Below are 20013 nucleotides of genomic sequence, written 5' to 3' on the forward strand. Positions count from 1 at the left end.
ATAACTGTTTTGGTTATAATTGACTTTCAACATCAGCTAAGTTTTGGGTAACTTACGAAATATCTGGCTGTTTTATCGTTAAAAAATATTAATTACAATACGAAATCATCCTACGCAGAAGTATTATAACAACAATTTTAATTTGTTTTGAATATCGATCGTCGATCAATTTTATAACGAACGTAAACCTGTCTTTGGACAAAAAGTTGATAGATGTAAAAAAAAACTAATTACAGACGATCCGGTGGCATTGGAGCGATTGATGATCACACCGCTTGCCTCTGACGTTTGGCGCGAAATGTTTTTTTTTTGCGGAAGACGACACGTTCGAAAAACAAAGATGTGGAAAAAAGATAGCGTATGTAACATTTATGGAGGTCGTAAAATAAAGCGTGGAGACAATTACCATTATTATTACGTTTTTATTTTTATTATTGGCCAGCTTTTAATGTTGATTAAAAGAGTATATTAACACGATTTTATTGAAATTTATCTTAAAACTTCTTTTAGTATATGCTACATATTATGAAGGAATTACTGTGGATTTCTGCAATCAATATCTCTGTATGAATCATATCGTCATAATGACATGGGTCATTAGCTTCCACAAAACATATGTTTTAAACCTATGTCTTATGCTCTCAGAAACCTACGGTTAGTTGAAGAAACTTTCTAGATACATAAATGTAGGTTTTACCTAAGTATCATTACTCAACGTGAAAAGTATGTATATATTTCTTTGAATTATTGGTCATAAGTTAATGTTTAAGTGTATTCAGGGCACAATTTCAATTGAAGCCAACAGTTTATACGTGACAACAATAGAGTCGATTGCAACACAAATTTAAAGCTTATATATATTTCGCAGCATTTAATATTAAAATATAAATATTCAACATACTTTTTTTATAAAGTGTCAGTTTAAATTAATTATTAATCTTACTAATATTATAAATGCGAACGTTTGGTTAGAAGGAGGGATGGATGTTTGCTTGAAGGTATCACCAGAACGGCAGCATAGATCTCGCTGAAATTAGCCATAGATTTAAACGTAGTCTTGAAGAACATATAGGCTACTAGTTAAGTATTTTAGTACCGTGGACGGATTCGTAGGTGACAGCTAGTATTTTACTTAACTCTAATTAATGGATATGTACAGATCTAGTACAAGAACTTTGAAACATGCGTAAGAAGGGATTTAAACAAATATGACAAGTGATAGGAATGTAAGGGAGACTACATTCTATCGCAACCATCCGTAGCGACAGTAAGATGATTAAAACGCAATTGTTTTTATTAAAATAAAACAAAACACACGTTTATAACGAAGAGTTACTGTGTAACTAAGCTTTCTCATCACGTATAAAGCGGTGGTTTAGATTACCTGTACGGATTTCCCGCGCAGTGGATTGCTTTATGCAAAGCTATGAGTGCTCGTTATATTTTGGATTCGGCGCACGTGGGCCAGATTTATGATTATATAGAACTGCTTGGATCCGGGTACGGGTTAGGTGATGACATTTCGACTTAATGCAAGACCTGGCAATGAATCCTTAGAAATAACGTTCTAAAAACCACAATGGTGTTACTTGCTCAATACGACTACATCGTTCCCATTTCATTGCACTTAATAAAGCCGAGAGTGTCATGAAAAGTTGGTGCCGGAGGCTCAAACTTGTCCTTATACCCTTCTCACCCTTTTTTCATAAGGAAAGGATGGGAAGAGGAAGTGGATTTGATGAATGACGGGATCGATATCCTTGGGATCCGCGTGGATGGAAAATATTTTCTTTCTGTGCGTCCTCTCTTCCGACAATCAAAAGTAGGCAACGCAATCTGCAATTGCGAATGTCTGTGGCCATCGATCGCTTTGCTATTTCAATGAATTCAGGTGGCTTGCTAGTTTGCCACCTTATATTATTAAACAAGACTATAAGCTCTCTCTGTATATGAATGTAACTTGTTCAAGATTAGGCCCACCTCAATATCTGCGACAGGATTCTCTAAATCTTTCACCGCAATCAGAGACATCATGGCGTATAAATATATGAATTAGTAAAACCCTTATTTTTTTACTTACTCTATCTCTTATGATACAGAGTGATTATCCAGATTGTGTGTTTCAGTTATTAATTCGCATGAAGCGTGCAGTTATTAGCCGCTATCGATCGGATGCTCTAACAATTATCCACGGACATAGAGCCCGTGCGGTATGATCGCCATACATTCCATACTTTCACCACGCACCGAACGAATTGTAATATAGGAGAAGGAAAGACATTCGATCGTAAAAACGTTTTTATTGTTATTTCTCATTGGGCGGCAGACGATTTGCATAAACTCCCAAGTAGCAGTCGGTAAGAACTCAGAGGGACTTCGTTCGTCCCCTCATAAAATTTCGGTCGTTAAAACACCTTTTTGCTTATAAACACGGTTGCTCCTTTAGCCGAAGTACTTACGTGAGAAGGATCGTGGCCGGTTAATCTTTTATATTCCGTGTAAGTATTCCTTTGAAACATTATTTAAAACGAGACATGTCTTCAAGCTATAAGTATGTAAGCAAACAAGATTCGTAAAACAGGGAATGCTTAAATTTAATCATGTCTCCTACTGGTCATGTTAAAATAAAGTAATATTTGGAAGCGTCGATAACCTTAGGATAGTCTCTGAGCCCCTCAGAGGGGATGTATAGTGACTCGAAGATGATGATGATAGCCTAATATTATAATTGCGCGTGTTTAGATGGATGGATGGATGCATGGATGTTTGTTTGAAAGTATCTCTAGAATGGCTGAACGGATATTGATGAAATTTGATATACGTATAGAGCAAATTCTGGTAGAACACGTAAGCTACTAATTAAGTTTTTTTTTTTGCACGGACACAGTCGCGGCGACAGCTCCTCCCTTATAAATTCACAATCTTAATAAGACAGCAACATTTTGAACATAAATAGATATGTCTACCATCTGCATATTTGTGACAGTATTACTTGATATAAATTTGTAAGAATTAATGGGATCAGACAGAATTTGGTGCTGGAGACAATGTCATATCATGGCGACCTTCTTTCCTTGATACCTACTTAAACAGATAGCCAAGCATTTAGCTGTTACTTTATTCAGTCCTATCTTAGATCCATTTATGGCTAATAATGGATTAATGGACTCATTTTGAAGAATGTCTCACTACACTTGAATGAAATTAGTTTTAGCTCTTTTAGAGATCAATATATTGTTAAATGCTGCGACAGTTCCACTGCCAAATGCGTATCAGCATACTCCTGTGTTTTTTTAAAGAGAAGACGAAGAAAAAAGATTTGTCATCATTGTTATTTTATTTTTTTCTGTTCCTCCAACGCATCGGGACGAGACCACGGGCACGCTTTCGCTTTCGTCCGCGATCCCGTCAGCGTCAGCTGCCAAGGCAGCTCCCTCTCGGGGGGAGGTAGCCCTCAGTCGACGGTGATGAACTCCCCCGTGTCCATCACCAACGGGCTATCAATGTTATCTTTTTTTTTATTCTGCTCTGTTGAAGTTAAGGGGAATGTTAATAGGGTAATACAATTAAACAAACATTACTTGATATAATTTATTAGTATAAAAATAAGAATTTATACATAGTAAACTAATCTAAGTTATATCTTAAACGTGATTAATCTGAGCAACAATTACTTAACTATATCTTAACTTTGACAATGTACTCAACAAATCTGCAGTTTCATTTAGTACCAAATATTCTTTATTTATTATTTAATAACGTATTTAAACAACAGTTTTTATAAAAAGCTAATAAAAAAACGGCTAAACACTCACGTATATTCGTCCGGTGGCGGCTCCGACTAGTTACGAGCCCATCGGGGGCCCTTCATCAGGATGATTGGTACTGGTATTATTTCCACGGACATAGCACACCCCGCGCCCCCTCAAGACGCGCCATAAGAGCGCAGGCGCGCAGTGACGGGCCGCGTCCGAGAAATAATCCCAGTACCACTCATCTTGGTGAAGGGCCTCCGATGGGCTCGAAACTAGTCGGTGCCGCCACCGGACGAATATACGTGAGTGTTTAGCCGTTTTTATATCAGTTCATTATAATGTCTCACGAAAGTCTGAATAATTTAATAGTTTTTATAAAGTTACATCTGATTTTAAATTCTTTATTCAAAACATCACATTTATAAAAGCTTTATTATGAAGATAAAAATTCCAACCAGTCGTAGTACTCAGAAAAAGTACTTTTAACAAAAGATTACATGTAGCACTTAGAAGATTAAAATTAAACTAAGTTATATAATAATTATAAAATAACTAAACAATAAATAACACATTTGAACCAGTCATAGTTAATAATCATAATTTTTATTTGCATAAAAATTTTTCAGAACAAATCCGAAACAAAATTATATCAATTTCTACATACATTTGATATTAAAAATAAACACACGAAATAAAATTATGTATGGCCTAAAATTTTGATAACTAACTTTTAAAATTTAGAGGTAAATAAAACACTGCACAAACAAACCTTATGAGATCTTCACGAAAACCAAATTCTTATAGCTCTTACGGACAAACGTACCCCTAGTAATGTTTTACGTATAAACTTGACCTAGTAATACTTTCAAATTAAAAATAGCTTACAACAAATAATACAAAATAATAATTTATTTACAAAATCTTCTAATAACATAGTTGAAAAGATAACTCATAAAATTAACGTCTCATTATATCTTCTATACTAAAACCTTTTTTAGGACCACTTGAGTTACTTGTTCCTGGCTTCGGATTTGTCGGTGGTTGTATTCCAACTATATTCTTGATACCATTAGCAATGGCACTTGAGCATGTTTCTTCTGACTCTTTCGGCTGCGGAGGCAGCAGTTCTTTGCAATTAGTAACACTTGTCGATGTGCTTGGTACAGAGTCTTTGGGCGGAGCATGTTTTACAATCAAATCTTGAGCAACAGTTTGCTGGGGCCCTAATACTGTATGCGGAACAGATCCATAAGGTATTTGAGGATGAGGGGGAGGCATTGGGAGACCAAATTTATGGTACGTTTGCATTCCCATAATTGTTGGAGGCATTGCCACTACGACGTCGCCATTACCAATCGGTGGTCGAGGCATTGTGAGATTTGTAGGTTCAGGAGATCGACTTCGATATACAGATGCACAGGTTCTTATATTATCACCTATATCAGGAGCATGCGTTCTTTTTCTGAAGGAACTCAAATACATTCCAGAAGGCCCTGGATCCATTGGCGGACTGGTAATGTGTCCAATTTTAGAAGGATCCGGTGGCTGCACTTGATGTAAATCTCTTCGAATCTGTAATTGAGGATGTCTTACTTGCTGATCTAGTATATCTGTGTAACGCATCTCTTTTTCTATTATTTCTTCAGAAGTGTATCTTCGCTTTTCATATAAATCTGATGTTGCAAGTTTGTGCTTCTCCATATACTGCGGGCGCATTGTATAAGGGCTGGCCCTATCTCTAGGTTCGTTATGATGACAATGCGTACGTTCTACGGGTGATGGTGATGTCCGCCTCGGCCTCTCTTCACTTTGCTCTCTTCCAACACTTTCAATCGATGATGATCGTGCTCTCCTAACTGGTGAGTGTTCTGGTGAAGATAATTCAGGATCTTCATCGTCGTATCCCGGTTCAATCGGTGATCCCGGGCGTCCTATGTCTTCCTCGCCGACATCTAGTACATCTCCAGGAGGCACATCGCCGACAGCGTGTGTCAAAGCGTGCCGTCGTAAGTCGCAATTCCTTCTGAAGACTTTTCCGCAAGAATTACATTCATAAGGCTTGTGATCCGTGTGAGTGAGTAAATGTGTTTTAAGATTTGATCGTTGATTAAAACTCCGGCTGCATACTGGACATTTATGCGGAGATTCTTCCATGTGAAGTATCTTGTGGACGGCCAATGTACGGGATTGGCAGAAACCTTTTCCGCATTCTGTACATTTGAATGGTTTTTCTTTTGAGTGAATGTACCTGGAACAAAGAAACATAATCTTAGTATGCCGACTGTAATGTATTCGGTGTTTTTTTTATTTATTCTATTGCATGTAGCCAATAATTAATGTCTTAGGGGCGGAGTCCAATACAAGTTGAAGATATCTCTATATTTATCGAGCGACGGTGTTCGAGCGTAAAGAAAAATTTTAATTCAATATTTATTCAAATTGAATTTATAGATGCTATTTTTGATTATAAAAATATCTTTCGATTAACAATTTAATTAAAATTAAGTACATTTTTTATTGTTCAATTAAAATACTATGAAATATGAATATAATTAGATGGGGTAACGTAAAGTAACTTTCATTATTGTATATATTAATTTATACTGATACTAGCTGTCCCCGCGACTCCGTTTGCACTGAACTAAAAATAAACTAAATCAGTAGCTATGTGTTCTTCTAGGTTATGTTCTACATTTATACCATATTTCAGAGGGATCCTTTCAGCCGTTCCGGAGATACCTTCAAACAAACATCCATCCATCCAAACATTCGCATTTATAATATTGGTAAGATTACATTGTCGAGTAGTATAAACGAAGTATATATAATTTCGTACATAAAATACTTGGTGGTCTTCCCGTGATACGAACATATATAAAATATTGGCAACGTATCGATACTAAGATAACATACGATACGTTTACTCGTCACTGACCACCACTTTAGCCGAGCGCACCTTGAACGTGATCCGGGTAATTCGAGACTCTAGTCTCAAGGAGATATTGAAGCCGTCTTTACAACCAGTTCTTTTGGTCCGTTAAAACACACTATGTTTCTTTCCATTAAGCGTAAAAATTATACACGTTACCCAGTAATGGAGGTCTTGTTAAATTGGTTTTTGTATAGTGTTGCCAGAGCGGCCGAATCGAATCAACTTAAAAGCATTTTGTGGGCAATCGGTTCGATTAATATTATTAACGGCGGTATTCGATTGGCCAGGTATTAAAATAGCTTTAGTTTCGAGATAAACTTTAATCATTGTTCCGATGCTTTATCCCTACTATTTTTTTAAATTACTTTTTTTTAAACAATTACGTTTCCATTTCTCGTATCTTTTGTTTTGTATCGATTGATAATATTAAGGTTGAAAATGGACTGAAATGAGTATGCTTCTCAAAACATGTTGAAGTATTATCAACTAGCTGTCGTCCACGACTCCGTTCGTGCGGAATAAAAAAAAACATAATTAGTAGCCTATGTGTTCTTCCAAACTATGTTTTATATGTATGCCAAATTTCATCAAGATCCGTTCAGCCGTTCAAGAGATATCTTCACATAAACATCGATCCATTAAAACATTCGCATTTATCTAGATATATATAAGAAAGTCGTGTTAGTTACACTATTTATAATTCAAGAATGGCTTTACCGATATGGCTCAAAATTGGTGAGAAAGTAGCTTAGAGCCAGGAGACGGACATAGGGATACTGTTATATTTATATATTTTTTTTTAATTTATCCCTTGAAGAGCTCTTTTTATTTAACTTACTAATGTTATAAATGCGAATGTTTAGATGGATGTGATGTGGATGGACGGATGGGTGGGCTACACTAATTAAGTTTTTTTATTTATCCACGCGGACAGAGTCGCGGGCGACAGCTAATTTATGATATTAGTAAGATTTTAAACCGCCATCTGTTGTGACCAAATATATATATATAATTTTTTTTTTAATAAGGTCATCAATCAAAATGCATGCAACAATTCGTAATCCGTTCAGTAGTTTCCTAGTTTATCACGATATGTGTATTTATAAAAAAATGTTTTAAAATATTATTGTATTTTATACTATACGTGTATTTATACAATTATCATCACGCAAATTAAACAAGTATTGAATAATTTGGTGAATTATAATATAGGAAATATACAAGGATCCGTAGTAAACATCGGAAGTAATTAAGAAACGATTTCCTTATAAATTATTTGCATTGTACTTATCACGATTTAATTAGAAATATGGGAATTACTGAAAGCGGAATTCATCGCAGACACGTAGACAATTAAAAATACTAACGGAAGTTTTAGATTGCTTAAATAGTTTTATTTTAAAATTGATAAATGCTTAGTTATCATGAGTTTCTGCCGAAAAACCCGTACGAAAATATGTAATGAAAAAATAAAAACTTCTGATCAGTTTAGTTTGTTAAAGAAGAACGACATGGATGACAAAATATCTTACTAATATTATAAATGTGAATGTTTGGATGGATGTATGTTCATTTGAAGTTATGTCAAGAAAGGCTGTTTGGATTTCGATAAAATTTGGTACATATTTGGAACACTCCCTACAGTAATTAGTACCTTACTCTTGTCACTAAAATTTTTTGTGTATAGAACACACACTACATAGGGTACTAATTAAGTTTTTTTTAGTTGGGTTCGGACGGAGTTGCGAGCAAAAGCTAGTTGTATAATATTTAATTGTAGTCACATTCAAACAACTTCGCATCGCTACCATTTCCGCATCACTTATCACACTCAATAAGGAACTAAACAAACAATGTACGATAAAGTGAAGGGGAAAAAGGATAAATATTTAAAATTAACCGCGAACATTTCTTAGAAGTGTACGAAAAAACCAAATTGACCATCGGACAGCAGCGACGTGGCGTCGGCGCATAATGATAATGACTACAGACTACCTCGTTGTCATGCAGAGAATGCGACGCGTAAATAATATATCATTACTCTATGGCAAGATAAACAAAAAAGTGTAATGACCCCTTTCTAAAGACAAGTTTACACTCAAGCTAGGATACGCTACAGTAAGAAAACAAAAGTCATAGGCTATTCTTTACTATTTTATTGGTACATTTTAAACGTTTTTTGGTGTAACATTTGTTATAACTGCTGAAGTAATTGACATTTAATTTTAATAATGATTACAACGGTAAAGTATTGATTACAAAAGTAAAGGTATATTTTATCATTTAATTTTACTAGTATTATAAATGCGAATGTTTCGATGGATGGATGTTTGAAGGTTTCTCTAGAACGGTTGCATGGATCTCCTTGAAATTTGGCATAGATGTATAACATATTCTGGCAGGATACATATACTACTAATTAAGTTTTTATTAATTACCCGCGGACGGAGTTGCGGGCGACAGCTAGTATGTTTTTAATATTAAATTAAAAATAAATACGTCTAAAAATTTTGTTATATTGAAGTGATTGTCATCTATTTCATTGATCAAAAAATTTTTGTCAATAACAGCCAAAATTATATTAGTGATTTTGTGTATTTGAAAAATGAGAAAACAAAATTTTTACAGTTTATTTTTTTATTTTTCGAACAGGTTTTGTATTCGCTTTTTAACTGGTGTAAATGCATCTTAACCGCACACACTAGTCGTTGGTTTAAAGTTTCATCAAGATTTTGATTTAATCTCGCATCAAGTTCTCACAAAATTCCTTTGTAGCGGCGCGGATTCCAAAACATTTCATTATCATGATCGACACAACATGTTATTAAGTGACATTACGTAAGATTGTCCTCTTGGACTTCAAGGAAACGTAAAATTTGACGAGTTTATTGATAGAGATAATTTTGCTTATTGAAAGCTCAATAGGTTAAGAGTAAGGCGTTTGTATAGAACTGACATAGACTAAGTCAATAGTGTAGATTTGGTATATAAAATATTTATATCAACTGTTTAATTAAGCATCCAAACGCCACTGAGTATGGTAGTAAAATATGAGATGAAGCAGTGTGATTTTATAGTGAAGCTTTTATTTTTAAAATTCGTACAATCTTCAAATTTGTATACTTGCAATAGGTACTGGCACTGTCTAAATTATTCCTAGTTTGTGTAAATTATATCCAAACTAATTGTTGCCTGCAACTCTGTCCGCGAGAAGTAAAACATAATGGAGAATTAAATGGCTATGTGTTCTCCCGGACTATGTTCGAAATCTATGCCAAATTTCAGCGAGATCCATTCAGATCTGGTGATACCTTGTAACATTCATCTAAACTTTCGCATTTGTGTTATCAGTAAGATGGAATTATATACTGTTACCATGTAATACACATTGAGGTAAATGGAAAGTCAGATTGAATCCATGAATGGTGGTAAGACATGGGACACGGTCAGCGGGCAGTGCAAATATTGAATCGACCGAGGACCGGTTACATGTTGACAAACCAACAGACTTGTTAACTCGTGGCGCAAGCATAGTCCCTCAGTGTTACTTCGTTTCACCAATAGCAACGCGGAGAACATAATTCGATGAGCTATCACTAGAACTTAATTTATTATCATCAGTAATATACTATAGTTTAAATTATATCGCTACTTATTTCCATTTTTCGTTATATTAATAAGTTATTTGATAGTCAACTGTTTATTCTTCATTTTGAGAATACTTTTATAAAGACTAACATTTACTTTTTTTTAATTTTATACCGATAATTGTAAGGATAATATAACTTAATAACTAAACATGATAACTTTTAATATTGTCCACTATCCAATGAGACCTTTATGGTGTAAAAATAAGAGAAAAATATTAATTAGAAATTGAAAATGAATCGTTTAAGATAGATTCTAAATTACATAAACAGAATTTTAATAACGAAACCGTTATTTGCAAATCCACCGTGACTAAATCACCTGTTCTCAAGACACGAATCCTGTTTCGTTCAATTAACAGATGCAATCGTACCGATTATAAAAAAGAAAGACATCAACAATCAAATCACTTCCAATAAATTAGAAATATCTAACGAAGAAGATATCTCAATTTTGAATTTGAATCGAGAGGTCCCGTGGTTTTATACGATTAAAGTCAAATGACGGATTCCGTATCACCGGTTAGACGACTCTACAGAGATCAAAGAGACCGGTAACGTATTCAAATTAACAAGGCAATAACCGACTTACTTTGAAACCGCTCGCACCGAACCGGCCTAGACAATAAAAATTCTGACTAAACATAACATCCTCTCGAAATTTAACCAGTATATGATATAGTGAATACAATTGAACATCTTCACTGTCTTACTAATATAAATGCGAATGTTTGGATGGATGGATGGATGTTTGTTAAAAAGTATCTCCGGGACGGTTTAAAAGATCTTGATGACATTTGGCACAGATGTAGAATATTATCTAGTAGAATAAATAGATTTCTTATTAAGTTTTTTTAATTCCTAGCGGACTAAGTGGCGGCACGCAGCTAGTAAATAATATAATTAAAAATTACGGCAAGGATTTTTTCTATAATGCTTTTTCCAGATCGCTCAAATTCCTGGCTTCTAACTTTCGCTTCGATGTTTACTAAATTTCTATGAAAATAAAAACAAGCCACGAGCTTATGTATTCAATAGTAATCTCAACTGTCGACGTCAAAAGAAAATGTATCCACATTTTATATCTAGTTTATTAATTATGATAAAATTTTCTCAAGATACAAGAGACGTTTTTTTAATTCTCCTAACATTTAAATTCGAGATAATCGTAAAGTATATTCATAATTAATGACATAAACAAATCTTTCCCCGCCAGCCGTGTTATCGCACCGGTTCGATCAATTCTGACGTTAAATAAAATATAAGTAACGTCTGTCCTTTCATATTACGCTTCGAGATAGGCATCGCGATGGACAGACGCTTAGAATCCCATCAAGGTAAAGAACGAAGATAAAAAAGTGGACCCCGAAATTACTGAGAGGACTCCGGGCGTTAATGGCTTACATTACAAATATTTTCAATTACGTATACCGGTCGCGTAATTATATTACATTTCGAATTCGAAATGGCGCCGACTAAGAAAACGTGGAAGTGACTCATTTGACAGTACGAACGTAAAAAACCCGTGTATTTCAATCTGTAATAACCGTCGTGCGGATTTCGCCGGTGTGATTGTACAAAAACTTTCGGTCAGTCAACTAAGCGGTTAAAAAAAATTGTCGGTGTTATTTTTATGAACGCGAATTCATTGAGAAAACTTACCGAACATAGTCTGAGAGAGAACAGGTTCCTGTGGACCGTCCTCGATTCTTTTTGCAAACAGATTGTTATGACAGTGTGCCATAAATGAAGTCAAATTCCTTCTTGACGTTTTTGGAAATTTTTCTTTAGTTTTATGCTAAAGTTGCGTCGCTAAAATTAACGCATCATTCGTTAGTTTTACCATATTATTCCTCTTGCATTAATACGTATTGCAGTCTCTATTTTGTTCAAAAGAATGAAAGAGACCACAACATGTATCAATACAAGAAGAATCACATCATAGGAGTTCTACGGACTTTTAGAACAAATCTAGCGCCTGATTGTGGTCAGATTATGATACTAAAAAAGATGCAAAAAATACCCTAATTTCCTACAAAATCAAACATATTTTCGTAAAATTATAAAATAAAAAAATGAAACGTGGTCTATAGTGGACGTATCAAAATGAAAGTATACAAAGGTATGCAATCGATGCGAGATATCATTTCTTTTTTTCAATTGAATCGTGGTTTCTAGATTGCCTATCGACTGGTTTTCGTTACCGACACAGATGTAATAACTTCTCAGAACTGTCAGACAGTGATAAAATACACCAATGCTAAATGGATAAAATCATGCCACTATAAATACGACTATTTTTTATCTTATTTTAATCGACTATTTAATTTTAGAACACAGATAACTTAATGGGTTGTATTTTTAATGTGATTTCCCTGTTTCCAAGTATACCTAACACAGTCTTTAATTTATAATTTTTGAAAGTAATTAAATTTTATTATTTTAGGATATGAATTTTTTTTAGACTGTTATTATAAAACCTAATATAGTATTATTTATAACATGAATCAGATTCTAATACTTTCCCATAGTTCGAAAAAAAGAACAATCTTTTTTTTAATTAGTTGGAAGTTTAAATTTCGAATCCATCGATGGAGGTTTAATATATTTTCTATTTAAAAGTAAAGAGAGCAGGTCCGCTGCGCGTCGGAATGCCGCGGCGGGTCAGTGGCCGATCCCCGCCTCACGCCGCATCCCGCAGCCCGCACTGCCCAACTCATCTCTACATCTAAGCCTTCTATCGCCTAGATTAATGATACCGAACTTTAGTTATTGCCATGATAGTAAAGCGACGTATACAAATGTTTTCGCAGTTTTTTATAACAACTTAAATTTTCTCACGAAGATAAATGATACATGCTGTATATTTTAATATTCTCAATATATCGAAGTGTAGAATATTTGCATTATAGGATTACTTATTGAATATTTTTTTTACACACGTAGTTACACTACCTTAAGAGAATTTAAAAACTTCATCCTAACAATGCAATATACATACAGCGAAGAATAAGAACAAGGCAAATTGTGTATTTTGTTTTAACAATTTTTACATATGTATATGTATATACAGTATGATTTAAAAGTTTTGTAACCACAACTCCATAATAAAATTAATTGCTAATAAAGTATGTAAAAAGTTATATTTAGTTAATATATTAGTCTGAATTCTTTATTTAACCGTAACACAGATTATGATACACACATAAGGAAACAGAAATCGTTTATAAAACCCACACAAATGTAAAACGGTAGCCAAATATAATACATAAATTTATTTTGTAAAATGGTTACAAGGCGCACGGCGACACTCGAGTAAATCAAACCGCTTATAAATCGTATTTATTTACATAAACCTGCGATTTGTATAATTAACTGGCGGACTCATACGTACTATTTTAGGGCATTATTTATATATTTGAATTTAATCTTAATAGCTATTTTAACTTTACTTCTGTTTGTAAACGAAAGTATGATAAAGCTCCACATATACACAAAACAAAATTACCATATTGCATATATATTTTGGACTACCAAAGTAACATAAAAATTATAATAGTTCCAAAAAACAAAAATATTTTTAAGGCACACACTTTGGCGTCGTTAGAACATTATACCAAAGTTTCTTTTTTAATTTGTTCAGTTTAGTAAGTGACAAATGCAAACTTTATTGATTTACATTCGGACTAGCTATCGCCTGCGACTTCATTCGTACGAAATGAAAACTTACTAAATAGCCTATGTGTTCTTCCAGACTATGTTCTACATCTATACCAAATTTCACCGACATAAATTTAGCCGTTCTGCAGATACCACCTAACAAAAATTCCTATTTATAATATTAACATTTTCATTGAAACTTTCATAGACATAAGAAAACATCAACACAACACTCACTAAAATCTTCAATAGTAATTAAATAGTTAATTATAAATTTATACTGCAAGATATAAACAGGTTAGAAATAAATTGATCGTAAAACAGCTAATGAGATAAGAGGAAAATGATCTCGCGTCTATCGATGTGATCGTGCATGAAGTACATGGCATCCGGATTAAGATACATAAAGTTTAAGCTTAAGCTACAGCTGCTACATAACTATGTAGAGCCCCCGCATTTTATCACTTTACAAGCAACTTTAACTTACCTATAACACGATTTACTGTCGCAACTTTGTACAGAAGTATAGGAATAATCAGTTTCTTTCATTAAAAATGTTATTCAAGAATATACGAATATTAAAAAAAAACAACACTGGCGTCCAACGTAAGCTGGTGCTAACGTCTCATGAGAACAGCTTTTGCATGCGGGTGCTATGGCATGCGTGAACAAAAAATCTCTCGCCCTACACATGCTGTATAACAACAGGGTTATCTAATCACGAAACTGCGCCCTTAGTCTCAAGCCTTAAAGTATCCTTTTATTTAAAACATAACTACTACTTACTAAAATAAACATATTACTAAAAAAAATTGCGATTAAATTATGAATTCAAGTTTTTGTCTTTAAATATAACTATATTTTTATTTCTAAAAACTTTTTCTTTTTTGAGAGGTAAAAAGAAACTTTTCTTGTCAATGCAATGTTGATTCCGGTTAAAATAAGACTTGAAACGTAAAAGTTTATCAGATAACTTTATCTTTATGGTAAGTTAACGAATATTAACTGTATACCGGCTAGCGAGTATATAATTAAAATATATTTTTACAGAAACTATAGGTATATTAATAAGCTAACAAATTATAAATACTTTTTCAATTGGGCTTGTTTAAAAAAAATTAGTAAACTAATTCAATGTTTTTTTTTCTTGAATTGCCTCTCTAAATAGTGAAGGTTGAGAGTCAGGTCTCCATTTTTAACTTTGGCTCTTGTCAGACAGGTAGTTGTCGCAATTCCTGTCTTGGATGCTGTGTAACCACGATTTATTCCTAAGATCAAAACTCTTTTTACCGTCGACTTTTACCTTTAAATTGATTTGGAAACTGATATCACATAAAGTTATAATACGAATACGTTCTACATATATACCAAATTTCATCGAGATCCATGCAGCTGTTCTAGACATATCTTATTTAAACATACCTCCATTCATGCATAAATCCAAACATTCGCATTTATAATATTAGTAAGATAAGATTAAGCACTAGAATAATTGAAAGTATCAAAGCTATAGTTAAGTAATAAACAAACGATAACAGAACTGCAAACTCCAACTGAGAAACTTTGTTGTATGGATGGTAGCTAAACGATTACATGGCTGTATATGACATAATGTAAATGAGGCATAGCGCATTTCGCGCGAACATTTTCGCAACGACCCGAGCTGTATTAGCATTCTCGTAACACTATTTTTTGTTCGTCGACTTTTAACAGAATGACTTGTCAGTAAGACTTACTTTTTTATTTGTAGAATTGTAATGACATAAGGTAGCATTTTATCGTGGGAAGCTTAAGTGGTGGATTTATTTTTATTATTGTTCCAGTTATGAATAAACATTTTTTGCTGTTTTGTTTATAGTTTTTTTTTTTAAATTATAAAATGAGACTGGCCATCTAGACGCAGCATTAACAGCTCAAACATATAAATGTGTTTAAAATCTCCTGTAACTATTTTATAATAGTAAAACATTTTTATTTAAATTATAAAAAGTTCGAATTTATTAAGTATATTTGGCTATTTTTCTCTATACAGAAATAAGTTGGCCTCATAGTAGCGACCCTTAATTTAAACAGGCAATAATTCAAGATTGAAGCTAGACGCGCATTTTAATAGATTGTTAAGTAGGAAATTGATAGCATTACAATGACTCATTATTGTTTGAAGCCGCGCAAGAAGTGCTTGCAAGCTTGTTGCGTTGCTTAACTTCAAGTTTATAACTTACCGCCTTATACGACTCACTTTTATAGCTGCGCGTATTTCTTACACTTTTATTTACGTACTATCTTAACTAGCATTTCTGTCTACAGTTCATCGAGACATAACAAATGCCCCTTAGCATAGTTCAACGTAGCATGATTTATTTTTCTTTGTATATCAAAGAAATTTTGTATTCGTCGCGCGGTTGAAAAAAAAGTTGAATCCCCAAACTCGGACAGGTACGTGGACAAAAAATAAATGGAAAATACTAATGGAGCGGAGCGAGGAGGTTGGTCCGCGACGCGCTGTGGTATGTAGCTGCCAAGATACACTAACCCGTTCTGAATTAAAAATATTTTTGACATACATTTAGTAAAATGTGATATTAAATTTTAAAATAGTGTTAAAAGTCAAAATAATTTGTTTAGAAACACGACGGTTTAAGGTTCAAACGGATATTTACTAGCACAAATATTTCCTTATTGAATGTAAAGTTGCAGGTTAAATACAACAGCTTTTACTTGCACTTTTAAGGCAGTCTCCAATCAGATCAGCCCAGAGCGGTTGTTTATTGGCTTTTAGATTTGGCTACAAAAACATACTAAAGCAGATGTGCAACTAGTAAAATCATTGTAAATTTTAAAAAAAAGTTTTTTTCCAAGTCAAGTCGTGGCAGCTACGTACAATAGCGCGTCCGCAGCCGGTTTAGTGCTGGGCGCAGCGCGGGCGACGTAATGGGAGCGACGGCTGGCCGCTGCCGCTTCACACTCAATTTCACCTCTGACTGACGCAAACATTCATCGCGCTGCAGACTTGACTCAGCTGTGGCCAGAACACCAGACACGTCAGGTGCTATACCTTGTGTAATGACAAGTTCCAACAACATACAGAACTCTACCTAATTGTCTAACGCTATCTACGTCAACCTTTCCAACATCTATCATCGTCTGCTGTTTTCTATGTCTTAAGTCAACTGTTTTTCAGGACCAATGTGTTAATGCGTTTTACTTCTATTTGCTTTTTATAAAACCATCTACAGATTCACAACTATTGCTATGCCTTCTTTGTTCTACTTCTAATGTCGTGTCTTTCTACGTCTATCAACTTCTACGTAGTGTTAGAGTACTTACATGGGTCGTTAAATCTGTCTGTAATGAATGGCTTGTTTATTTGACATTTTGACCTTCATTATCAATTTATACCTTAAACACAAATAAAACAAAGCTCTTAAATAAAACAGCTGCGACAATCTACCATCTTTATTACACCTTTCGTTATTTAAATCTAGTAGCTCATTAAACACATTTCCTGCTATATTTTTTATTGCTTCATAACATAGACACTGGTGTTAATTGTTGTGACATAATGTAGCTATAAAAATAATTTTTGATTGTAACACGTTTTATGTTGAGCTGTTGATTAAGAGCGTCGGTGGCTAAGACTTTGTTGGTGACTTTGACTTTAAATCTAATCGTCCTGAGTTCGAATCCCAACATATACCAATGTGTTTTTCAATTTCAAAAGAAGTAAAACATCGTGGTGCAAATCTGAGAAGGAATTCAAAGATATGTGAGAAGTCAACCAACCCGCACTGCGCAAGCGTGGTTGACTATGGCCTAGTCTCCTCTCATGGCAGGCTCCAAGTTCTTCAGTGTTGACGTTTAGTGAGCTGATGACGTGTTTTATGTTCAAAAAATTTACTACACAGAATAAATGATGGCGCCACTTTTGGACATAAAAAATCTGATAGTTGATACCGAACATGAGCATGGTTGGATAGTTTTGAAACACAATCTAATATCTTTTTTCCATTCGTTCAATTTTGTGTAATTTAATACGTGTACTGTTTTTGCTGCTAAATATTATAGATTAGATTTTATTAATCGATTCATTTGATAGTAGACTGTTGTCTGCGCATGTTTTTAACATAAAAAAACAATCTTTAAAAAAATACTATTATAATATTATAAATGAAATGAAATGACATTCGGTATAAATATAGAAAATAGTCACGAAGAACACATAGATTACTAATTAAGTTTTATTTTTAATTCCGCTCGGATGGAGTCGCGGGCAACAGCTAGATTTTATATTACAGATTTCTAAAACGTTTGAAATGAGAAGCTTTAACTTCATATGGTTTGATATAGCACGTTTATTAAAATAAAACTTAATATAAATTAAAAAGAAACTAATCAGAGCATATTCGAAGCGAATTAAAAAAAAACTACTTCGATACTGACAAAAAAAAAGTAAGAAAAGCATCGGGTCGAAGTAGTTTAGGAAGTGGTATTCAACTTGTTCGAAACAAGTTCCACTTATCAGATTTATAACTCTGGCAGTTGATTCATGACGATCTTAGCTGGCAATTATATCGTGGTCCCCAGATGCTATTAATCAATATACATCGATAGGTCCAAGTTATGTATAAATCCAATTATATTCAGAATCCTTGCTACAATTTTGTTATGCCCAGATCGAACAGATTATGATTTATGAGACAGTATACTAACAATTAGGCCAACGGGGTAAAAGGCGTTTGTTAATTTCAGTTTCATCGTAAATCGACTTTAAGTATCGATAGCAATTGAGAGTAATTTTACAACATGTTCATTCGGCTTTCATGTGGCCAGCAACGTATTACTCATTCGCTTTTCGTATAATTAAACGAACATTTATGAATCCTGGTCTGAATTTAATTAACATATATCGATTGCTACATTGATAGACATCTTAATTGACTTATGTATAGAAGTATCGGTTCAATGACATTAATGGAAATAATGAAATCGAATAAAATGTACATATTAATTAATAAACAATTTTATTTTTAAACTCTATATAAATGTACCGATCAAATTATGGATTACTTTTTAAAGTAAGTTTACCTTACTTTTTAAATCATAAGGTGGCAAACGAGCGAGCGGCCACCTGAATTCGCTGAAATAGCGAAGTGACCGTTGCCCAGAGACTTACGCAATTGCATATGCGCTGCCTACCTTTAATCGACGGAGGTGAGGATGCACAGAAAGAAAATATTTTCCCTTTCCATGCATCCTCTCATCCGGAAAGTCCACTATGACTTCCCATCCTTTCCTTATAAGAAAAAGGGTGGGGAGGGAAAGAGGACTAAATTAAGTCTTTTCGGGACACTTTATTACTTTACTTCAGTAAACTTATGGTCTTATTTATAGTTCTATAAATTTGAATATGAAATATTTAGTAACAAGACCGCTTTATTAAGTTCAATTTATGACAGATAGTGACTTTTGATTTTACCCTCGTGCTATTAAAAGGGTAGATGATATTTTCGCCAAACATAAAAAATACGTATGCTCTTTATTCTTTACTTAAATTTAAATCTAAATGAATTGTTTTTTTATTAAATTAATTATTACTACGACAATGACACTCACTGTTAAATTTTAATTAATTCTTGTTTTTTTTTTTCATTTTAAAGCGAAACGTTTTAAGTCAATAAATTTTTAATCTCCCATAAAATAAGCCTAAACGTGCTTAGAGAAGATTAGATATCGCTTCTTTGGACCATCAGTAATAAATAACACGATTATTCTCTTTCAAAACTGGCTTTGGTCTACGAACTTATCTTTTTTTTCTTTGATGTTATTCCAAAAAAAATCAAAGGGATTACGATGACAATAGCCTCTAAGAAAGGTATGTATTAATTTATAAAGGAATTTATAAATCGTATGTTTTATGTTTTAGGTATTTAAAAAAATAAATTCCAAGATTAAAAGACGAAACATTTATAACCGTCACACGTGGTTACTTCGATATGGGAAAGAAATTACGGGCCAGAGG

General features: G+C 33.7%; 1 protein-coding gene across 1 annotated transcript in view; it reads right to left on the reverse strand.

The window, feature by feature from the left end:
• Positions 1-4426: 4426 nt before the first annotated feature.
• The window catches only part of bowl (brother of odd with entrails limited), a 31812-nt gene continuing 16225 nt past the window's right edge, over positions 4427-20013 (reverse strand). The window contains exon 3 of the mRNA XM_013324568.1: positions 4427-6003. Coding sequence (XP_013180022.1) covers positions 4713-6003 — 1291 coding nt within the window. The 3' untranslated portion in view covers positions 4427-4712. The remainder of the gene's footprint in view (positions 6004-20013) is intronic.

This window comes from Papilio xuthus, unplaced genomic scaffold (assembly GCF_000836235.2).
Source record: "Papilio xuthus unplaced genomic scaffold, Pxut_1.1 DF824992.1, whole genome shotgun sequence".
Classification (NCBI taxonomy): Eukaryota; Metazoa; Arthropoda; class Insecta; order Lepidoptera; family Papilionidae; genus Papilio; species Papilio xuthus.